The sequence below is a fragment of the Antennarius striatus genome, chromosome 3 (assembly GCF_040054535.1).
Source record: "Antennarius striatus isolate MH-2024 chromosome 3, ASM4005453v1, whole genome shotgun sequence".
NCBI lineage: Eukaryota > Metazoa > Chordata > Actinopteri > Lophiiformes > Antennariidae > Antennarius > Antennarius striatus.
The window spans coordinates 20,604,551-20,630,165 of NC_090778.1; the positions used below are offsets into that span (position 1 = coordinate 20,604,551).

Below are 25,615 nucleotides of genomic sequence, written 5' to 3' on the forward strand. Positions count from 1 at the left end.
ATCAAAAGCGTTGAATCTCAATTCTGAGGCTCTTCGGTAAATATTCAGTCAGACTTAAGAATATTCATGTTCCGATTCAGTTCCATAAAAAACTTGTTCTGTAAATAGTTGTCTTACTTTTGTGATCAAAAACATTGAAACATTGATTTGAATCTCAATTCCGAGGCTGTTCAGTAAATAGTTTTAAAATAAACAATAAATATAGCAACTTGTGATCAATCCATATCGATTTTAGACTTAAAATAATGTAGCGAGTTAAGCCCCACCCATTTCTGGTCAAACCACACCCACTTCCGGTTTAAGCCCCGTCCATTCCGAGTACAGATACGGATACAGATAATGTAGTTACTTGAACAGATACAGATAGTGGTGTACTCGCTCATCCCTAGTTATAACCTTCACCTTTTGTGATTGATCTGTGTGATAGAAATACATTTACCTATTTAGAATCATTAGAGATAAAATTATGCATTGCTATACCTTTCTTTTTTATGCCTTCCAGCCTGCCTATAGCTGTGGCCAGAGGCATTAAGATTGTAGCAGCAAGTGCATATGTATTTCTGTTCCATTCTTGTGCAAATGAATAACTGAATAGTTAATGTAATCAGATTTTGTACGAATGTCCAGGATGTCTCAGAGATGAGCTGAATGTCAAGGTTTGTGAGCCCACAAAACATTCTGCCGCGTAACTCAGGAACAGAAGGGGAGACTGTGAGCACATTTCACATTTGGTCGCAAACCTGACTGGTGATGCTAATCTTGTGTGACCATCTTATACCTGGAGATTGAATAGATCTGTACCTTTGAGGTGAAGACATGTGTGAAGCGTCAACATTTTTTATGTTCTCTCAATGAACCTGTTCACTAATAAAACATACAACAGATCTATTCAGTACGCTCATTGGTTTTGCCGATATTCAGCTTTGATGAACATTTTGGCTAAGGTCTATCAGTCCTCTGGGAATATCATTCTATATATGAGTCTTTTGGAGCATTTCTTGAAAACTACATGTTATTGCTTTCCTGGCCTTTAAGCATGAATTAATCATCATGGACATTTTAGAAGATTATTGTAATTTGTAACCCTGAATATTGGTGATCTTTTCAACATCATTTATCTGATACAGTATACAGTACACTCCAGGTTCACTGAAGCCTTGGAGGATTCCATGTAGCAATGCATTTTATACGGTTTTTTTGTCAGGTCTTGAGGGAGATATGTTATCTTCTGATGACTGTGTCAGAGAGGCTGTCACAGAGTCAGGCTTGCTCTGGCATGTATTCATCACCAACTCAAGTTTGTGTAGTCACGAGCACCATTTAGATGGAGTGTTCATTCCACGCCTGTTGTGCCTTTATTCCACTCCACGTCTGTCTGACTGCAATCAAAGTATAATGGGGTGTCAGTTCGTCCCACCTCTGTTCCTCCTTAGTGACGATTCGGCAGGTGGTAACAGCACCAAAACAAACGTCTATCTGAGTGAAGTGCATCGGTGTTGAAATCAGGTATTTTATGAGTCTGTAGAGACTTATATGTAAGTATCTCCGCTGGTTTACCGAGCCATAGTCAGGAGGCCGTAATTGTGTTTGCATGATTATGTCGTAAAACGTTCCAATGAAGTGTGTTACAATCTAGAAGTTAAAGGTGAAGTGATGACAGCAGGATACTTAGAGACATGTGAGATGTGTGTTCTCTGAGCTGAGTTAATGGATGGCATAAATGTCCCTTTCTCTGGACAGCCATATGCTGCTTTGACAGTTAATTTATCACTCAAGAGTTCTGCCAGGATCTGACTTGGACTGTTTGCTCTCATCGTTGTTCTCCATGACCATTTCTTTCTTTGGGTAAATTTCGTCCCTCTCTGTGAATTTCTCTCTCTGTCAATTACATGCAAAAACACAACACATAGCTTTCAAATCATATGTAACAAGCCTGTGTTGTCTGTGTGTTATCAGTGTGATCCAGGACAAATTCTGTGGAATCATCAACATTTGTGTTGAGGCGTTGCACGACGTAATGACGGAAGATCCTGATACTGGAACGTTCAAAGAGTAAGTGAACATATCCTTATCTTTTAATAACAAACTATCTTAGATGTCCATTACTTTCTGATGTTTTTGAAAACTGTATTATGACCAATATCACAAACCTTTTGAATTTAGGGCTATGGAAGCATTCTCTTTCTAAATGGTCATGACAGGCTTCTAAAAGAAGCCAAATGGGATTGTTGGTTTGGACACATTTTTCTTGAGAAATAATGGGCTGTGAAACTGGCCAGAAAGCACTTTCTGACTGGAAAGGAGACAAAACCACAATCATAGCCCACCTTTGAGTCTGAATCTGCTCAGCTTTCTCCCCTGTGGGTGTCTGTCCAAGTGACATGGTACTCATTTCTTGGTAGATGATAAATGACATGCAGATTTTTACTGCCAAAGCACTGCACTTTACCAAGCTATGAACTAAAAACTTGTATGTAAAGAATAGTCTAATCTTTAGTCATATTTTGGATTGTTGTTTTGCTTCATGAGAGACAAAACATATTTGTGGGAGCTTGTTTCCTGTGTTTTATTTTCCATTTGTAAATTAAATTAGCAGAAACAGACAGCAGTGGGTATTGTAATCTTGCCGTCTGTATTTGGAATTCGTTAAAGTTTCAGATAAATAGACTTTCCTTTTATTTCTCTGTTGTCATAAGTGACTTGCAGGTGTTGTGTGGTTAAGAATAAAAATGGGAGTCCTTGTTTCCAAAGATTGCGCTCATTTAAAAAACATCCAAGGTACTAAGTCTATTACCAATGGGACTAAAAGTACTGTTGTAGAATTCCAGTCTATCTCTCTGTCCCAAGACTACTTGAAAATAAATAAGAAGTTTAAATGTTTTCCGTACTGAACATAACAGAACTAAGAAAAAAATTCTAATTTTTATTCAAATGTTGGCATTTTGGTCTTTATTTCTGACAGAACATTAAAACATTGCTTTAAACCTATAATAAGAGTTTTTCTTATAGAAAAAAAACAGTTGTGAACATATTGACATATCATCTGTAGTGAAATTGTTTAGCAAAGTTGATTATTTACACATCCAGCAGTGACATTGTCATTAATTTCGACCCTTGCTTGCGGCCGCTTGATGCATTAATGTATAATATTCATCTTCTCTGTTTTGGTCACAAACTCTTTAGGGAGATGTCTGGCTCTTTAGCTGCTAAATGTTCCAATATTCTCCCAGCTAGTTGCTAAATGCATCTGCCATTTGGTGTTTTTCCAATGAAAGCAGCTGGGTATGACAGCAACAAAGTAGCATAATACAGTATGTGTGTTAGTGATAAAATGTTGTAATAGCTTCTTTACAAGCATGATGTTACTTATCTAAATACTATTTGTTCTTTCTACAGTCTTTTTTTGCTGTGTAGGTCCTTGTTCACTTTTTACAGAATTTTGTTGAAAATTGTGATTACAAGTTATCAAACGCTGCTGATCCACATCACAAAATGTGACATTCCTCTTGTGGCCTTATATCATCTCTTAATATGTTAAATAACAAGGACAAAGAAGACCATATGGAGACAGCGCAAAGGTTTTAATTGCAATTCTCTCTGCATGCAGATGAACCAATATGAATACCAGACAGAGCTGCAAGAGTTCATCCTTTTTTGTGTTTTTTGTGTCTCCGGCAGGTTTATATGTGGTTATTAATATTGAGTTACGTTTTTTGTGTTTGCAGCTGCATGCTGATAAGCCATTTTGAGGAGCCTAAGCTGAGTGATGATGAGGAGCCGCCAACTGAACAAGACAAGAGAAAGAAACTGGTGAGTTGAACACACACATCCAGCACCAATAGGTTCAATGTAATAATTTATGTTTTACTTAAGTTTCCTGATCACAAACACTACTTGCTGTCACTTCATAAACTTAATAGTGGTTAGTTTTTATGTACATGCAACGTAATCAGTGAGAAGTACAGCCTCTGGATTCATGCGTGTCTGCATCGCAAGCTTTGAGTCAGTTCAGGTAAGCTGAAAGTTGTTCAATATAGTGGTATGAAAAAGTTTGGGCACCTCTGATTATTTTCAAGATTTTCCTTTATAAATCATTGGTTGTTCAGATCAGCAATTTCAGTTAAATTCATCATATAGTTAGCAAAAACAGTGATGTTTGAGAAGTGAAATGAATTTAATGGGATTAACAGAAAGTGTGCAATAAAGTACTAAAGTAGGCAGGTGCATAAATGTGGACACCACAAAAGAAAAATTACATCAATATTTAGTAGATCCTTCTTTTGCAGAAATAACAGCCTCCAAACTCTCCCTACAGCTTCGAACATGGGTCTGGATTGTAGTTGAAGGTATTTTTGACCACTCTTCTTAACAAAACATTTCCATTTCAGTCAGGTTTGATGCTTTCCGAGCATGGACAGCCCGCTTTAAATCACACCACAGATTTTCAATAATATTCAGGTCTGTTGACTGAGATGGTCATTCCAGAATGTTGTAATCGTTCCTCTAACATGAATGCCTTAGTAGAGTTTGAGCAGTGTTTAGGGTTGTTGTAGTGTTGGAAGTATCCAGCCCCGGCACAACTTCAACTTTGTCACTGATTCTTGAACATCGTTCGCAAGAATCTGCTGATACTGACTGGAATCCATGCAACTTTCAATTTTAACAGGAATTGCCAGTACCTGCACTGGACACACAGCCCCACAGCATGGTGGAAACGCCACCAAATTTTACTGTGGGCAGCGAGTGTTTGTCTTTGAATGCTGTGTTATTCTTCTGCCATGCATACAGCCCCTTGTTATGTCCAAATAACTCAATTTTACATTTATCAGTCCACAGCACCTTATTCCAAAATGACGCTGGGTTTTCCAAATGTGTTTTAGCATACCTCAAGCGACTCTGGCATGTGTGTAAAAAAGGCTTCCGCCGCATTATTCTCCCATACAGCATCTCCTTGTGCAAAGTGTGTTGAATAGTTGAACGATGCACAGTGACACCATCTGTAGCAATATCTTGTTGTAGGTCTTTGGAGCTGGTCTGTGGGTTGAGTTTCTGAGCTAGCTTTTTGCATCCTTCCCCTAAACCATGATGTTGAACAATCTTTGTTTTCAGGTTTTTTGACAGTTGTTTTTAGGCTACCTTGTTGCCATTCTTCAGAGAAGATGTAAAAAGGAGAACAACCTGGAATACCCTTTCTCATGATTCATCTTTGTATGAAGGTCAAGGGTCAATGAGCTTAGCAAAACAAACTTTGTATTCAAATAATTAGTGCTAAAGGTACTCAAATCAATAAAACAACAAGGGTGCCCAAATTTATGCACCTGCCTACTTTTGTTTAGGTAATTATTGCACACTTTCTATTGATCCTATAAACTTCATTTCACTTCTCAAACATCACTGTTTGTCTGCTATATGATGTATTTAACTAAAATTGCTGATCCAAACAACCAATGATTTATAAAGGAAAGTCTTGAAAATGATCAGGGGTGCCCAAACTTTTTTATACCACTGTAAATGGCCCTCAGGTGGTGTGTACGTACCAGTTAAACAGTAATGTAATGTGTATACATAAGGATGCATTGTGCATGAGGATGTTTTCTTCTGCTGCTCATCATGCTGTGAAGGCTTAGAAGTTGTAACACCATTTCATTCTGAAAACACTGTTTATGATGATGTGTGTTTACAGTATTCTGCAAATGAGTACTCGGGCAAAATGAAAGTTTAAGCGAATTTAAATTCATTGGTTTTTGTGAATGTAGGAATACAGCTACATTTATTTTCTAGGGTGACTTTGTATGACATTTTCCTCTGAGTGTGAGAATGTGTGTGTTTGCTGGGCGGTATCCCAGTGCACTTATCACCTCAGCCCAGACCCTGACTTTTTGCTCCGGGGAATAGAAAAGAGCAGACTTAAAGTCTCGCCTCTCTTCGCTTCTTAACGCGTGTGGGTGTATGTATTTGTGGATGTGCTTGAATGCATGTGTGCCTGTGACGAGTGTAACCATGTGAAACAGTTTTTGGTTTGAGAGGAAAGTTAATGAGGAAGGAAACTCATGGAATTTCTGAATATTTCCTGACTCCAGTGGGGCTGTGGAAGCCTTCTCATCCTGGAGGTACATGCATGACCATGTAAAAGCATTTAGGTGTATAAAAGTGTCGGTATCTTCCAGTACGGGAGGTAGAAAGAGCCAGTGAGCACTTTCCAAATAGTAATTGTATTCGTCTTTGTGCAAAAGAATAGATTCAGACAGTTTGTGCAAAAAAACAAACAAAAAAATCTAAATGAGTTGAATGCCGTAATATCCACATACTTGATTTGTTTTATTTATTTATTTTTTTCCAATGGTGATTTAGTTTAGAGACATTCATCATTTTCTCAGCCAACTCTCATCTTAGGGTTGTCATACAGTATGTCTGCCATCTGCTAGGTGATTTGTCAAGGTCTGCTGAATTGCCAATCAAACAGCGGGTATTTAATGAGCTTTTAAGCTTCAGCGGTTGGGGGAGGTTAAAAAATATATAGATAGCTATTGATGCAATTTATGGACAATACTGGTCTTCTGTCAAAGCAGGGTTTTCCCAGAAAGCCGTTCAGTTGCAGTGACATTAAACTAAATATGGCCTATGTGCACAATTTCCTCAGTGTGATTGCAAATCCATGTTTTCAACCCTTTCCACCTAATAACTATGCAATATCTACTGGTCAACAAGTCAAAACTTCACAAAGGATATATCATGTTAATACAAAGGAGAACTCAGAATTTTTATATTGCACACAATATTTTCTGTAGCAATCAATACATTTATTGGAGCTATAGTGCCATTTTTCCACTGTATATTCAGTTTGAACCCAGATGAACTTTTGCCATGGTGCTAATTGCCTCCCGTGGCTTATCTCATGAAAGACCACGCTTTAAGATGACAGTGACTGTACTTTTCTCGCAAATGCCTCCAGCAGGGATGTTTCTAGGTTTAAGCTCTTTGAAGGCAGTGGCTTCCATCTCTCATGGATGCAAATAAGCGTTATTGCATATGTGAATACTTTGTATTAAATTGGACCCTAGAAAAATTAAACTCTTGCTGACTATGTGAGAAAATAGGTGGTTTATTAACAGTCAGTACTGCAAAGGCAAAAAGAAAATTCACAATTTACATTTAGAAGTTAATTTTCATTATGAGCAATTTCATGATAAAAGGTTCTAATTCATGTTCACTGATGTTGAAAATACTTAGAGAAACAGGTAAGAGAGTGGTACTTTAACTGCATAGCACTAACAGGAAAGTAACATAAACACAGGCTTCTGTTGCTTCCCTATTGGTCCATCAGTGTGAAAATATTTATTTAAAAATTAAAATAAACATATACCGTATATTTTTTAGATGGATGATAGGAAATTGAAACATGGAAATTGAAACGTTTTTTTCTCCAATTGCAGATTTACATTCAGGCATAGCAGAAAATTACCAGTTAGTCATGAGCCAGTGCCAAAATTATTACCAACAACTACTAGTATAAGCTATTGAACGCACTGCACTTAAAAGGTTTATACTGCGTACTATGTTGTGCAGGAGTTGTAAAGACGTGGTACTCAGGTGCTCTGTATGTCTGCTGGGAAAATCAGTCAATCCAGTGGAGTTTTTATCACAGTACCAAAGAGAACATTCATGGTTGCTACTTGCCGAGCAGTTATATGTGAGAGGCTCGGGGGTGTATGTATGTATGCCTCTGAGAGGTTGTCAGTACATGAATGTAGCTTTGCTGTTTCTCAAGGCAAACATTACTCTTCTTCAGCGCTAAATATATTGTTCAGTTGTACATATAGCGCTCCTATCACGGGCCCATGTGTTTAGCTTACTGCCAATGGAAAGGAATTAATCTTTTTTTCATGTACGGCACCATCTGTCCTCATATATTATTTATAGTAAAGTTACCTAGGAGTTTATCTGATTTTTGTGTCGAGGTTGCAGCTTTAACAGTATCCAGATATCATTGTTTTAACAAGCTGAGAAAAAAATATGTCAATATCTATATCTGCGTTTGTGTTGAGAAATAATCCTGAGCAGGTCATCATTCTGCGATACTAGGTAGGCAAACTCTGGACACAGCTCTTTGTCCTCCGTTATTGCATGTTATTGCTTGAACTTTGAATGTATCTAAAAATGAGATCCAAAATATTGTCACTCATACCAGCAAAAGTACAGCAGTGAGGATGAATTCATATTTCACTGTTGTCTCAGGAACCTTGACTCTGTCTGTTTGTATAAATGACACTGCTTCACAGTTTGTCAGTTCGTTAAAAAAATAACTGAGTCAAGATTTAACACCTCCCTCTCTTTCTCTCTTTGTCTCTGTCTCTCTCTCTCTGTCTCTCCCTCTCTGTCTCTCTCGTTAATTTCACTTAGCCACTTCCTTCTCACCATGGCTCATGCAAATATATAATAATATAATGTTATCATGCAGTGGCTTTCAGTTTTTTTCTTATTTTGACCATATGTTGTGTGTTTAACACCTCTCACTCTTTCTTTGTCTCTTTGTCTCTCTTTCTGTTTCACACTCATGATAATTTAGTTGGTTGAACAGACACAGTTAATGGTGTACTGCCTCCTCTATAAGCACCATCTCCAAAGACTAGAACAAAACCGTGTATCACTTTCCGTAGATGTCTTCTAAATATTTTTGGTCGCTAATATCTTAAAAATTGAAGATTAAAATTTATGACTCAGTCCATAAAGACCCAGTAAACTCTTTGACTCTGAAAATGTTTCATGACCCAATGGGAACTGTCTCAGATCGTTTTCAATCCAAGCTAAAATATTTCATTAAATATTATCATTATAAATTTGGGAAAGGCTTCACAGGTAGGAAGCCAGACAGTCACCAAGGCACTGTTATTGAAATATTTTTCCTCTGCTGGAATTCCTGCTGTCATTAACTTTGAAAGTGTATTGACTTGCAGTGTCAGTTTGTCGCTCGAGTGCTTGATGTATAGATGGCACCACTGTTTGCATGTCCATAAAAACTTGGACTCCAACTTTTTTATGCCATGATTATATATTGATTATATAGTCATTGATATTGACTGAGTATTTGAACTGAACAATGGATACAGTAATTTTGTGTGTAATTTTGTGTGTGTATTTGACTTCTCCTGGTAGGCCTGATATATGCTCTGCTTGAAAATCATCCATGCTGTTGCTATCATCTTCCTGCCTGTCTCCATATTAAAATGGATTGTTCTGTGTTCTGACGTAGGGAGGTGCAGTTTTGGGGATTTTAATGATTCAGGTTCCAAATTTATTTAGGACCCAATAATAAAAGTTGGGTTAAACATTTCTGAACAATTTCCATGGAATAAAAGTTTTAGAATTGATTCCAAATTCAAATATTCAGTGTAATTCTTATTTTTACTTGTAGATTAAATTATGGCACAGTTTTGATTTATATATAATTGCCACTTCTGGCAATTATAATCTCTAAAAAGATTATGACTCTCAGCTCTCAATGCTTTGTAGTTTATCACATTATTAACTACAGTAATCCCTCGTTACTCACGGTTAATGCATTCCAGGACCACCTGTGAAAAACAAATTCTGCTATATAGTGACAAACTATTTATTTTATAATTTATGGTAATTTAAAAGTATATGAACTCTCCTGATATTAAACCACCTTATATCTGTATTATCATTTCCCACACTCTCACAAAGTGTTTAAAACACTTACGTACGAAAGAAAAGTGTTTCTTTAATACACGGAAGTTGCACTGCATTCCCTGAGTGTCGGAACGCAGCGCACACACGGATGATGTCAGCCAACAGCATGCGCGTACGGTGTCACGTGACTACTTACTAAAAATCCACGACTTAGTGAAGCCCTGCATGTTGAAGTAAGAGAATACTATATTCAGTAGTCATGAAAAGAATCAGAATTGCTCTTATCTAAGCAAAACCCTATTTGGACTGTGGCAAATATTTGCCCACCCTCTCCTAATCGTGATTAAGAATTCTAATCAGAGGACTTCCTCCAGTAAAACCTCAGCTGATTGAATGGATCTTTGAAAGCATATCCCATTACATAGGCATGCTCTGGAAAATTAAGAAAAGGAATATCAAGAATCCTTCTTTGACGTTGTTACTCTATGGCTGGCAGTGCTTTAAGTTAGTGGAAACATTTTCCCGCACATTTGTTTAATTAAATTGTCTGTTAATTTACATTTTTTTGTAGATTAGGAGTGAAGTCTGATTTCCCTAAAACAACAATTTGATTAAATGTGTATGTTTTCATTTTTAAGGAAAGCATAAAATTAGAACCATTACATTGTTACCCAGTGGACTTTATTGCAATGAATTTGTGATGCTTGGATGAATCACTGATTAATCAGGAAATTGTTTTTGTCATTCAACAGTTTTTTGTTATTTCATTCTAATGAACAATCAACTGACTGCAGTGGTCCCCTAGAGGTATAAATTTATAGGAAATGAGTTTCAGTATGTTATCAATTCACTCTGGGCCAAACAAAGCATTGGCAATGAAGACTTGCCATTCTTGCTTTATTATTGCTCCTAGTCTCAAGGAGACCATCAGTGTCAGCATAATTTGGTTTTGTTGAATAACAGACCTCTCTGACAGTGTTATTTTGCAGCATGAGATATAAGGATTCTCCTTTGTTCTGCCTACGGCACACAGAGCTATCAAAATTAGTTTCTATCAGTGTCTCTCCTCAGCTTTACAGGCATTTGTCCATTACCTATTGGGATTTGTAGGTTCTTAGAGTGGCAGGATTGCAAACATGTTGCAATGATCCAATGAATTCAATAAATGTTTACTACACTGGCTGTAGCATGGTAGTTGGGGTACTCAGAGAAGTTGTGTACACTGGTACATGGATGGATTTAGAGGTTTGTGTCTTAGATATTAAGATTTAAGACCAGCATTAGAGTTCAATTTACTTTCCCAGAAGTTATTTTCAGAAAATATATTTCAATGCCAATGATGGAGCAAGTCTGTGGATAACATACACACGATGTACACATTTAAAAGGAAGCTTTTCCAACAGTACATTACAATTCTGTGTGTTTCATTCCCATTTCTTATTAGCAGATGTGACAAGTCATAGCAGACATACAGTAATATATTCTTTTATCTCAGGGATGGATCAAACTGTAAAGTCACTTTCTTATTGTGTGCTTTTAGTGTGATTTGGTGCATAAAGTTTCCATTTACATTATTTAGCTGATATTTAGATCAATATGTTCCACGTTACAGAAAGCCTCACTCCAAGCATTTAGCAAAGGTTAACTTACTTTGGATTCATTATTTAGGATTGGGTGGACATAAATATAAGATGATGAATTTCTCTCTGCGTGTTCTGTAGACAGACTGATCATTTTCAGTCAGACTTTCATCATCACTCACAAAACAGATAAAGAAAAAGAGCAAAAAACAGTTAATTACTTTTAGTCAGTAATTAGAATAACTGCTCTTTGGTTGACATTTCATCATTCATTCATTAATTGCTAGAATTTGTATTGCATATGTCTTGTTACAATTGTATGTGCAGATACATATTTTCATTTTCATTTAAATTTGATCACAGCACGCTCAGCATGAATGAAAATACTGCATGTTTTAAGTTTGTTAAGTATTTCCATTTCTTCACATTTAAGGAATGTTGGAGGGATACAGCATGTAGTCTCGTACACACACAAACACACACACACACACACACATACACACACACACACACACACACACACACACACACACACACTGTACACACACACAGTTACATGCTTTACTGAGTGCATTGTACCTATCTCTCTCTCTCTCTCTCTCTCTCTCTCGCTCTCTCTCTGTCTCTCTCTCTCGCTCTCTCTCTCTCTCTCTCTCTCTCAAACACACACACACACACTGCAAAAGTCATCTGCTAGATTTGCATAAAATGACACAGTGTAAACATAAAATGCATTCACAATTCACACCTTAAAAGGTAGCATACCAGGTGAGTGTTTGTTACTACACTGATCAGACCTGCTAAATTTAATATACACTGGTGTAACCAATGAAAATGTGTAGGGTACACAAACTGTATGTGTGTTCATGTTCAGGCATTAATGTAAGTGTTTAGTAAAAGCCATTTGTTTGACTGCCTAAGGGCTCTTATATTTATGCCCCCACTATACAAATTAGTTCTTGTATTACAATTTATGTTTCCTCATTTAGTGAGTAAAATCTCTTTAATCAAGTTCTAATCCTCCCTTTTCATCAAGATACAACACACTGATGAAATATCAGGACAGTGTGCTAAAAATGACATTTGATGGAATCTCTCTCTGTTCCTCTTACTGTGGCTGCAGCTTCTCCTGTCCAATACTCTTTAAATTCCCCTTGTGTCTTTATAGACGACTATTTATCGTTGTTGTCTGTTTACTCTAAATCTGATCAATATTTGTCCCAGGATGCAGTGTTGCGGACGAATGTACATGACCTTATCTCTTAGCTGACTGTTCTTCCTCACTCTGTTTCCGTTGTCTTCTGTCTTGTCAAAGAACTTTAGAACCCTCTTGTTATTTAGGCCATGTCCACACAGAAAAAGTTGTTTACCTTTTGAATTCATTGCATATACCAAAAATAAGATTTTGGGCAATTCTTTGAAAACTGGCACAGCACACCAAGTTATCAACAACCTGTATGTCTTAATGTGTTAAATAGGGCTGCCACAAAGGGTTATAGTCGAGTAATCACTGATTATTTTCTCAATTAGTTGACTAATCAGATCATACGAACATTGAATCTCAAACATAAACCTTATTGCACCAGCATGAAGCTGCTCTTACATAACCATCATTAGTTTTCAGTGTGAAGTGTTTAAGGTACATGCTAACTTAAAATACAATAGAGACAATTAAGACGATAGTCATTAAACCTTTAATGAAATATGCTTGTAGCAACAAACAATTATGTAACTGTAATGCTTGTGCATCACAGTTGTGCTGCTGTGAAATGTGTCTTACAGATATTGAATTGCACACCTCATTTGTTTTCTTAAAATGCTTGAACATGTTTGAGCTTTGTTGCCGCCAGCCAGCCATGATAGCAGAGTCCATCTGGTACAGCTTCCTGTGTCATCCCAGCTGACCCCGATTACGACTGCTGCGCAGAAAGGCAGAAGGGGTCGTGTAAGGTGCAGCAGCAGTTTCGAGAGAAAAACAAAGCTTTAGAAAAAAGTTGTATCGACTATTAAATTGTCGACAATTTTAATCGTCGACATAATCGTGACTAATCGACTTATTGTGGCAGCCCTCTTAAACTTACTGTCCACAAAAAGCACAGTTCGACAGCAATTACAGGTGCGGATTGTGATATTGCCTTCAGTTGTTTAAGGATTGTTTCTTTCTTTTTATTGGAAAGATTACATTTTTCAGTGCCATTCCCGTATCGCCAAATGTCACAGACCTGGCAATAAGACAGAACAACAAACAAGCTACTTGTACTGAGCTACCAATCCTTTAACATGGATTTAAATATGGCAGCCACAGACAAACACAAAAGCATGGATCACTCAACAGAGAGGGAATTGTTTTGTTGCATTTCAATGTGAAGGACAGTTTACCGCACCCAACCTAGTACTCTTTTTATTTTTTATTTTGTTGCTTGGCTTCAAATGAAGCTGAAAATTCACAATGTATCCTGACTGTCAGTATTAAACATTCCAATATGATAGTACTGGCCAAGAAAGTGGCTAAACTAGAGCTGTTCAGATCTCTTTTGCCGTGTATGTAAAAGTTAAACTGTCACATTTATTAATCTTCACAAAGGCTGGAATCCCTTGTGTTGTCTTCAGGTCAAAAAAGCCCCTCTAGCATGTTCAACAGCAGAGAAATCTCCCTAAATTATCTTTTTTCAACTTGATATTTGGTGACTTTTGTGACCCAAACATTAGACAAAAATGAAACTTTGCCTTTGCTAATATTTCCTTGAAGGTGGTGGACCAACAGAGTATGAAGACTGTCTTTGGGTCCTTTTTGACTCAGAAAATTTAAATCACAGTTGCCATCACTCACATAAGTAATTGAGGTTATATGTTTTATAGGTGCAGCAAATATGTTTTATAGGTGCAGCTTCACTCTTCCATGATCAACCAAACGCGTCCCTTTTTCATGCTTTTCTATTATCTCTTGCTTTGTTTGTATGGACAAAAAAAACTCTTCTTCTTTTCCTCTTTTCTCCAACACTTTCTTGGGGTCCATAGTGATTACTCAAAAAGTAAATATACTGTATTTACGTAAAACTATCAGAACATGTCGTGGGTCAAGGGCCGAATGACAAGGAACACTGCATAGACACCTATCCAGCTACAAATAGAGGTCCCTCTTAGCCAATGTGATGCAAGGATGCTAGGTAATAACCAATGGCAGAGCAGCTATAAGAATGTTGCGTTCAGGAACTTTGGGAGTTGTGAGTAGCAGCCCATACTGTATTTTAACCATTTTTTATTATTATTGTATTACAATAATTTAAATGATCATGAACACAAAAAAATGGTCATGAAATTAAATCAGATATGATTACAAATCTTTATAATGTAGCATTGTGCTTAATGTTGCTGAGAGTTGAAACTCCATTTATTTGAGACTTAAATGAAGAGTACTGCTTAAAGTAATTCTAACAATATTTTCTTTCAACAATGTGTAATTACATTATTTTTTAAAGTATTTATACACCGCTACAGTCATAACAATGCATTAAAAGCTGGATGACATTTGTGTAGTGGCCTCACCAAAGAGCGTACATAACGTACCAGAACATGAACACCTTCCTGATATTGTGTAGGTCGTTCTATTTCTGTACACTTTCTGATTTTTTGTATGGATTCCACAAGACCCCTGCTTTGTAGGTACTTAGCTGTAACTCTTCCATTTTTTCCCTTGCAATTTGACAGGCAATAAGCCAACTGAAATCTTTAAGTGTAATCGTTATTTTTGTCCCTCAGTAACATTCCTTGGTTTTAGAATCGGTGTCTGGTATGGCAGTTCATTGCAAGTCACATGCAGCACCTTTCCTTCTGAGTGGTTCCCTGTGGAGTTTTAAGTACAGTGCCTACCAGTAATTGAATTGTACTGGATTTATTTATTTTTTGTTGCTTTTTTCCCCCTTACTCTCTCATAGTGATTGAGTCAATGAATCATCCTGTTTCTCTCCTGAATGTTTTTGGTTTAGTGCTGTACTTTCCCAGAGTGAAGTTCATACAAAATTCTGACTTCATTGCTCACCCTCGATGGTCCCAATGTGTGTTGTCTGTTTAAGAGTGACTCAGTATACTTGTGGATTTGAGAGACTGCATTTTTATGCGAAGGGGAAAAAGAATGACTCGTACCATGGTAAGAGGTCCTCTAGCCAAGATGCTTTACGGTATGAAGCTCTTTTATGAGCATAAAAGTGTATGGTGGGCAGCACAATGTTGGAATTGGATTGCTCTCTACCTGAATGTTAATTCATCTCAGGTGTTTTTTTTAGTCTTTGGTATAAGGGTGGAGTTGGCCTTCAAGAGCTGCATCAGGTAAGGGATGCTTATGTGACTCCTATTTTTCAGCATTCAAATGGATAGTTATCTCAATAAATAAAAAAAAACTTCAATCTCTTCACACACATATACAAACGCGCACACACACTTCAGTGTAGCTGCTCTCCTGTATTTCATCCTTGTTTCTCCTCATCTGCTCACCAGGCAACCACCGAACCCTTTGCACTTTCTTCACATGCCATTTGTCTCTCTCTTCTTTTCATTCTGCCTCTCATTCATCTTCTTCGATCTTCAACGCACAAAGAGCAGCGCTTTTTTATCATTCAGCCACAGCAGGGGGCATGCCACTCTCCTCTATTCTTTCCTCTCACCATCACTCCATTTCTCTTTTCTCAGGCCTTTTCTGGCTTCAACTCTCCTTCCACTGCACTGTGTTTTGCCCTTACTTGATTATTTGGTTTATACACCATCAGGGTGACTTTCTACTCCATGCAGTTTGCAGTTGATTATAAGGCTGTGTTATCTCTACAAGACACTATTCTTTTCTGGGTTCGGTTTAGAGGCTTCATTTTTACCGTATGTTTCTTTTGTCTTTTTTAAAACTCTGTCATATTAACATGCTCCCATCACTCTACTGTTTCATTCTTGCTCTCCAGCCTTTGCAACATAAAATTGTTATCTTGGATATCTATCCTATAATATAAATCAAATAAATCTTGCACAATTAACTCAAAGCACCGTTAATAAAAAGAGCTTATACATTCATGAAACACATGCATTCTCATGCGATCTGAAAACCCACAAATTTTTTTCACCTCTTATTTCCTCAGTTACATTTATTTGAGTTGGATGATTCAGAACAGGACCTGCTGCCAAGATCATCTGTGTGGAAATATACTATATAAAAAGGCCCAAATGCTAAACTAATGCATTCAGTCCCATTTCTCTTTTGAATCTTTTCTGTAGCTGCCATGCCCTTTTGAACTTGTAACAGAATAAAAACAAAATTAAATGTTCACATACCTTTTATTGCTTACACATTATTTAATTTCAACTAAGTAAAAACAACTGAAACAGCAACATTTCAGTGTGCCGTTAGTTGTGTGTGTAAAATTACAGCGGAATACACCTTTGTAACTTCAGATCCATCCATTTTCTTGTAGAAAAGATGATGGCAATCACCTTCGTCTACAGCTGCTTACCCATCTTACCAGGGACAGGTATGCTAGAGCTGGTCCCAGCTTACTACGGGCAAAAGGTGGGGTACACCCTGGATAAGAAGCCAACTCATCACGGGGCCATTTACAGACAAACACACATGCACACTCACACCTGCAGACAATTTGATATAACCAGTTCAAATAAGTTTTACAGGGGGACACATGGGGTAAAAACTCCGTAACTCTACATTTTAAAACTTAAAAATTTTAAAACTTGGAAGAGCCTTTGAAAAACCCAGGCTGAGCAAAGATCTCAGGGGAAATGACCATTGTAACCATGGTATCCATGTGTGAGAGCAGCAGGTTTTATAGGTCACAGTGTCTTTCAATTAAGCTATTGATTAAATGCTATGTCACAAGAAAGTCCATTTATAGGACATAAATAGAATCCCTGTTCTGGCTCTTTGAAATGTTATCGATCACATTTGATTGGTGCTTTGGATGTGTGTACAGTGCTTTTAATTTTGTAAGAACTAACATCAGACCAAGTAAGTAGGTATATACTATAATATTCGGATGATTGAGCACACATGTACATAAGCCAAACTTGTCTATAAGCCCCACATGTCCAGGTGTTGTAACATGGGATATTTTTATTGAGTCGTGTCTTTACACTGCAGTCTGTAACGTCCCACCATTGATTCATTAATGCCAAGCTTACGTGCAGCAGCTCTACTTCCTATTTTTACAGCCAGATCAATTTCTTTTAACTTCAAAGCTGAAAAATGTGGCTTTCTTTGTGTGTTTTCCATCATAAGGGGTGTGCATGATGTGCAAAAAGTCTGTTCAAAACACAGTCAATCTACTGTAGCATCTTCCAAATTCGCTTGTCTCTTCCATGAATCAATAACTCTACTTTGCCAATAACTGTGGATGTGATCCTATTTGTGTCTCTCTGTGTTGGCCATGTGAGGCTCCTGCCCCTCAACAAGGATACAGAATAAAGATGGACAAATAGATGAAATTAATATTTGCTATGAGTTTCATTGCATTCATTGCAGAAAGGTTCTTTTCCTCTAAACCTACATAAATGCAAAGCAAGTCCAGCCCAAATAACAGCTACCAACACTTGAATCACCTTTAGGTAGTTTGTCTCAGTCTTCACTACAAAATATTAAAGTCTTCTAACATTCACATTTAAAAGTGCATCCATTGTAGCTTGCGTGGAGAATCAATTTTCTTGAACGATATTTTAACCAGAGTTGCATTTTACCACTTGAGAGCAGCTTGCGCATCTAGTTGGCATTAGCCAGGGGCAACTGGCCAGCGATGCCTACAGTAACTGTGTCATAAATTAGCTGATGACATGGACATCTTCCTGCTGTGTAATCCTCTGAACCCCACAGCGTTATCATCCCCTTCATAGTCCAGTTTTTAATTTACCATCATACAGCCCCACAGCTCATTGCATCACGCTGTGAATGTGAGCACATACACAGTCCTGTACTGTATTTTTGGGTTTGGAGTTAGAAATGACGCTCAACGGGATATGAGATAAAGGCTGGGAATGTAGAGGTTGTTTCATCATTAACTCCAGTTAGCGGTCTGGGTTGATTGTTTGCCTTGATGTCTTTTAATATCCTCTGCAACAAATGTGGTTTTCCATTTAATAGAGGAGCATTTAGATAAAGATCTTTGGTCATTTTTATAATTTTTGTTTTTGTTAGCTTAAGATTGCAAACACCTTGTATGTTGATAGCAGATTCAGACTCCTTGTTTGTGTGCACAAAGTTTGCCAAGCTGATTCTGACTTTGAGAATGTTTTTTGTTGTAGAAAGTGCTATGGAGAGATAAATGAACAGTACAAGAGCAAGATGCTAAAAAGTATAAGCGCTATATATAATATATTATATATATATATATATATATATATATATATATATATATATATATATATATATATATACATGTCCCTCTCACCCTTGTGGGGTGGTATCCGTGTGTCATCCTCAAACTCGGGTCCTCTACCAGAGGCCTGGGAGTCTGAGGGTTCTGCGCAGTATCTTAGCTGTTCCTAGGACTGCACTCTTCTGGACTGAGGCTTCAGATGTTGTTCCAGGAATCTGCTGGAGCCACTCTTCCAGTTTGGGGGTCACTGCCCCAAGTGCTCCTACTACCACGGGGACCACATTAACCTTGACCTTCCACATCTGTTCCAGCTGTTCTTTCAACCCTTGATACTTCTCAATCTTTTCGTGTTCCTTTATCCTGATGTTGGCGTCAGCTGGAATCGCCACATCTATCACCACTGCTCTCTTCTTCTCTTTGTCCACCACCACTATGTCCGGTTTGTTAGCCAGCAGCTGTTTGTCAGTCTGGAAGCTGAAGTCCCACAGGATCTTAGCCTTGTCGTTCTCAACCACCTTCGGTGGTATGTCCCATTGGGATTTGGGTACTTCTAGTCCATACTGGGTACAGATGTTCCTGTACACTATCACAGACACTTTGTGTGCCTTTCCATGTATGCTGAGCTGGCGAGCATCTTGCACCCTGCTACCACATGCTGGACTGACTCTGGGGCTTCTTTACATAGCCTGCACCTTGGGTCAGATCTACTGTGGTAGATGTTGGCCTCTATTGCCCTTGTACTTAGGGCCTGTTCTTGTGCTGCCATGATCAGTGCCTCTGTGCTGTCTGTCAGTCCAGCTTTATTCAGTCATTGGTAGGTCTTCTTGATAACAGCCACTTCCTCTATCTGACGGTGGTACATGCTGTGTAGGGGGTTGTCCCTCCATGTTGTCTCCTCCTCTTCCTCCTCAGGTTTCTGCTGTCTAAGGCATTCACTGAGCAGTTCATCTGTTGGGGCCATCTTCCTGATGTACTCTTGGATTTTTGATGTCTCATCCTGGACAGTGGCCCTGATGTTCACTAGTGTGTGTGTGTGATCCGCATAATTATCTTTAGTGTCAAGAACCTGTAGTGTGTGTGTGTGTGTGTGTGTGTGTGTGTGTGTGTGTGTGTGTGTGTGTGTGTGTGTGTACACACACACACACACACACATACATATAGAGGAATAAAGCTGATACAGAGGAATAAGGCTGATGAGCCATATAATGAAGTTATGGGTAGTGGAAGCTAGACTAAGGGCAGAAGTGAGCATTTGTGAGCAGCTTATGACAGGGTTCCCAGGGAGGAACTGTGGTATTGTATGAGGAAGTCTGGAGTGGCAAACAAGTGTGTTAGAACGGTGCAGGACATGTATGAGGACTGTAAGACAGTGGTGAGGTGTGCTGTAGGTGTGACAGAGGAGTTCAAGGTGGAGGTGGGACTGCATCAGGGATCAGCTCTTAGCCCCTTCTTGTTCACTATGGTGATGGACAGGCTGACAGACGAGGTTAGACAGGAGTCTACATGGACTATGATGTTTGCAGATGACATTGTGATCTGCAGTGAGAGCAGGGGACAGGTGGAGGACAAGGTAGAGAGGTGGAGGTTTGTCCTGGAAAGAAGGGGAATGAAGGTCAGCCATAGTAAGACAGAGTACATGTGTGTGAATGAGAGGGACCCAAGTGGAAGAGTGAGGTTACAGGGAGAAGAGATCTAGAAAGTGGAGGATTTTAAGTACTTCAGGTCAACAGTCCAGAGCAATGGAGAGTGGAAAAGAGGTGAAGAAGCGTGTCCAGGCAGGATGGAACGGGTGGAGGAAAGCGTCAGGTGTAATGTGTGATAGAAGAGTTTCAGCTAAAACGAAAAGAAAGGTGTACAAAACTGTGGTGAGACCAGCGATGTTGTTTGGTCTAGAGACACTGTCACTGAGGAAAAGACAGACAGAGCTGGAGGTAGCAGAGATGAAGATGCTGAGGTTCTCTTTGGGAGTGAACAGGAAGGATGGGATCACGAATGAGTACGTCAGAGGGACAGCACATGTTAGAGAGGCCAGACTGAGATGGTTTGGACATGTCCAGAGGAGAGATAGTGAATATATTGGTAGAAGGATGCTGAGTTTTGAACTGCCAGGCAGGAGGCCTAGAGGAAGACCAAAGAGGAGGTTTATGGATGTAGTGAAAGAGGACATGACGGTTGTTAATGTGAGAGAAGAGGATGTAAAGGACAGGGTTAGATGGAGGCAACTGATTCGCTGTGGCGACCAATGAAGGGAAAAGCCAAAAGGAAAAATAAATATATATATATATATAAATATATATATATATATATATAAATATATATATATATATATATATATATATATATATATATATATATATATATATATATATATATATATATATATATATATATATAATGCAATGCTGATGTTTAGACATGAGGCTCTTGGTTCGCTTTAGAAAAGTGGCTGCAACAGTCCAGGGATTGTTTGATAGATGAGGGCTTTTATGTTTCTCGTCATTTCATCTGTCTTTCTTCATCTTTGCATCCTCTCACACTGCCCACTCCTGTCTGTCCTCATCTCTGATTGCTCGCTCTCTCTTTGTACTGCGTCATCTTGCTTTCGTCAGGCATTTCTTTTCTTTGCTCTCCACTACAACGTCATTGTGACTCATCAAGCCCCATCTTGCAACATGTGTCCTTTGTTCTCTCTACCCTTCTGTACTATTCTCATCTGCATTTGATCATCCTAACAGTGGATTAGGTTTATTGTTCTCGTTTGCCGTTTCTCCAGTGCTGTGAATCTTGTGTCCTGACAGAGTGTCTACCAGTAACTTCCTGTTTGTATTCTGCTGTTACTGTCAACTTTTTTACAACCTTTTATTTTTTTTTTAGTTTTCACAACTTTTTGCACAAACCTTCTTGCAGATTCTATTCATTTGTGTCATAGTTTAAGTGCATACCATAATGTCTTCTTAAACTGGACAGGTTGGAGCCTTTCGTTCCCTGTATACAGACACTAAGACATTTTTATCTCATATATTTATTGATATCATGCAGCTATGTAATGTCACTTTTCCAATTAAATACTCAAGAGGCTCATAGAACAAATTTACATCAATACACACACACACACACACACACACACACACACACACACACACACACACACACACACACACTCACACACACACTACAGGTTCTTGACACTAAAGATAATTATGCGGATTAGATGACAGGTTTTTCGTAAGGTTACTTTCCAAAAGCCACTCTTAACTAGTTTGATTGTTCTGTGATGACAAACAACTAATTAGCATGACAAGTATTCTTTCCAGTGTATTGTGCTTCCCAAAGGGGCCATGTTTCATTTAGATTTTTTTTTTATCTTAAGCTTTTGGTAGGACTCTTTTGGGACAATGTGATTAGGCACATTAGTTTGCTCAAATGTCAAGTTTGTGTAAATGTAAGTAGGAGATTCAGTCACCGAGAGTCATGCACTTCAGTTGACTCATGCTTGAAAAGATGGAGGGAAGGAGGATAAAATAACATAGTGTGAAAAAGATAATTAATCGATGGGGAAATTAAATCAACTGAGGTCACAAGTCAACACAACACAAATATTTTTAAATCTCTCAGTGATTAACTGTGGCATGAAATTAATTTTTGTCACCAAACAGATTGTTTTGAAGGTGAATATGATTTGGAAAGTTTTGACTATACATGTATACCCATCCAAATTATGTGCAATGCAGGCTTTCGTGCTTTTGCCACTACCCCGTGTCAGGCTGTTCGAAACAGATGCCTGTCTAGAGAAATGTTGTGGCTCGGGTCAGTCATCCTCCTTTGCCTTCCTGTGCTGTTTTCTGCTCAGGGTGAATGGCAGCAGTTGGTATACGGTGTCATTTTCTCCAGCACAGGATGTACATGTCAAAGTTGGAACGTGACTCTAAACCAGTTTGAAACTATTACTGCTGAATGTCAGGTCAAATAGTTGTTGAAATATTTCAGGGATTTTGCCATTTTGTTGAATAGTTTCTTATTATTTGCTTTTCATTTGTTCCTTGCATCTGAGTCCTTTTTTTGCACCAGAGTTGTCTTAAAATTTTCGTTGTACATTTGTGTATGATGACATTAAAGTCATTCTATTCTTTTCTATTCTTTTTTTCAAAATTAATCTGAAGTCACAGTCAGTATCAAATAAACTTACCCACATGTCAGTTGTACCACGAGTATTAAACATGCATCTTACTAGAAAGGTTGCATTGAGAATATGTAAAAAAAAAAGATGAAAGATGGGGCCCATCAGAACCACAATTATTATAAAAGACAATAGAACTCCTCTAAGTTTCAGTGTGGAGTGCTAGGTGTGGTAGAGAGATCACATCATAAAAAGATGTCATCAACACCTAAATCAAACCTGAAATGCTTGGAAATGAAGTGTGTAAGCTGATAATGAGCCATCCAAAACCAGAATTGAGGGCCTTCAGATAATATCTCAGCATGAAAGAGATTGAACAAACTACAGGTGAGGAACAAAATAATTAAAAAAAATCACCCAATGTAGTGAGACCCATATAACAGGAGGCTTTAATTCCCACCAAAATACTGAGTATCACTATATTTGTTCTTGAGAGAATGAAAGAAAAACCATTCATGAATGAAATCCTCTGATTTCTTTCCAGATCTTAGTCTAGTTCAAGTGTTTTTGTTCAGACAGTGTGTGGAAGAATGTAAACAGCTCATTTACTGTGTTGAGTTTTTTCTCATCGGTAAAACCATCTGTACATACTCTATTTCTTTCACAAAAGGCTGACTTTGTGGTATCCTATCTGTAATACTTCCACTCTTTTGTCTTTGTTCCACTACAGTTGGCCCTTGAGGACCCCGTGCACAGTGTTTCTCTCCAGCACTTTGTCTATGAGAAGCTCAAAGCGCAGCAGGCCTTGCTAGGAGACCAAGGGTTCGGGGTCCTGATGGAGACCGTCGACACAGAGCTCGTCAGGCAGCTCCAGGATTTCCTCCAAGGACTCTGAGTCACATCTATAAAGTTTCACTACCTGAAACTAAAAATCTTTGCCCAACACTACCCTTTCTCCCATTTTTGAACATTTACTGAAAAAGATTCAAATTCTGCCCATCTTGTTGGCCCTCTGATCCAAACCTTCCCAACCTCTACCCGTGCTATGCCTTATCTATATGCAGACGTAGCCTTGTCTACTGTTTTCAGCTGAAACCCCAAGTTGTTTTCTTTTATATATGAATACTTGTTTTATATCTTGGTGAGGTCCATGTGGGTGCTTAAAAATGTCCTTCACATTTTTAAAACTGCCACATAAAGCATCACGACTCTAGAGCTTCCACTCAGTTCTTCTTATTTCTTTTATTTTGGGTGTTCAACATGGGACAGGTAGAAAAATGGACAGGTAGTATGAAAGTTGAGAGGGTTGAGGGGTATGTGGAAAAAAATAATCTCCAGGTGCCAGTGAGAGAACCTTGGACTATTTTCTATTAAAAAAAAGAAGCAAACAACCCGATTGTAGCAGAAATGTTGATGAACCATACCTAAAGGACCTAAAGCAGTGTTTACAGAATCTATTCTTAAAAAGAGAAAAAAAAATGTAATTTTGTATGTATGTAAAGTACAGTACGGATGATATTCTGCATGACTATATTTTACTATTTGCTTTGTTGTTGTTTTTTATTATTTGTGGTCGTTGCTCTACCATTTTAACAACTAAGAATAATTTTGGAACAACTAGAGATTTAGTCAAAGTAACTACTGAGAGAAGTAGAAAGTTTTTCTGCCTATTTGATTTGAAATTTTTTTTTTTGGGTTGTAAAATGGGTGAATTTTAAATGGCTGTTTTGCAAAACTGCTTAACCACATTTATATGTATAAACATACTGCTGCTAATTGATGGTGTGTCAGAGCACTTTAATAACCAAAAACAATTTCACCTGTTTCCATCTTTTTCTCACATCATTGTACTTTAACACGTTGCTAGAAGGCCTAGGAGAGCAGGTCAACAAGGATTAAGATTGATTGATTTTAAGTTGTGTTTACTGTTCTAATAAATTGCATTGTTAATGAAGTCACAGTGTGTCAAGTCACTGTGGCGGAGCCAGAATACATTTGTCTCTTGTTTTTGATGTGATCAGATTTTAGTGGTCAAGAAGAAACCTTTAAATATTTGAGCCAATAACCAGTTCTTCCTGTGGGTTCTCAGAAGATTTTTTTTGGATGTTGTGTCATCTGAAAATGAGGAATTACCACGTTTTGGCTTGAAAAGATCACATGCATCCTAAAAAATGATTTCAAGACATTATTTTGCCCTTGTTTATGTATATTGAGTTCGCAATTGTATTTATGGTCTATTCATCTAGATCTTTTGAGTTCATTTGGTTGTATTTGCTCTCAGTTGCCTCCTGGCAAGGAGATAATCCTGACACTAGCTCATTTGACACTGATAGAGTTGAGTAGCAGTCAGAATTATGGCCTTATACTTTCAGCCTTACCTGTCTTTGAAAATGATGACCCTTCTTATCTTTGAACAGGAAAGGATTTCTGTACTTAAGTTCTGTTAATGGTAATGAAGGTTAAACCTGAATACTAGGTAGAGAAATGATTTTGGATTAAAGGTTTGGTTGTGTTTTGATGGAAAATAATGTGTTGCTTTTTCCAAAGCCCTCAATAAAGTGCAGTGATAAGCCAAAAACATCAGTCTTAGTATTTTCTTCACTGATTTTAAGATTCCTCTAAACTGTAACAAACCACTCTTATCGTGTTGTTTTTATTTGAAGCTGATCAGACGTGGGACTGACGCTGCTGTCAAGTTTAATGACTCTGACAGACTTTTAGTTTGGTTGTTGCACCACTGAGAACTGAAATATAACATAAAGGGAAGGAAGAATGTCCCTATGCTAAACGAAAAAGATCATAGAAAGCCAAAATGACTGCTGCATCCTTGACATGGAAGTTATGAGCAGTTTGGGAGTAACTCACGACAACAATCAGTAGACATAATTGGAAGATAACCACAGAGATGT

At 38.0% G+C, this 25,615-nt stretch overlaps 1 protein-coding gene across 1 annotated transcript in view; it reads left to right on the plus strand.

Moving 5' to 3' along the window:
• Positions 1–25,274, plus strand: part of ipo11 (importin 11) — a 112,635-nt gene extending 87,361 nt beyond the window's left edge. The window contains exons 28-30 of the mRNA XM_068311733.1: positions 1,957–2,052; positions 3,726–3,810; positions 23,437–25,274. Coding sequence (XP_068167834.1) covers positions 1,957–2,052; positions 3,726–3,810; positions 23,437–23,601 — 346 coding nt within the window. The 3' untranslated portion in view covers positions 23,602–25,274. The remainder of the gene's footprint in view (positions 1–1,956; positions 2,053–3,725; positions 3,811–23,436) is intronic.
• Positions 25,275–25,615: the final 341 nt, after the last annotated feature.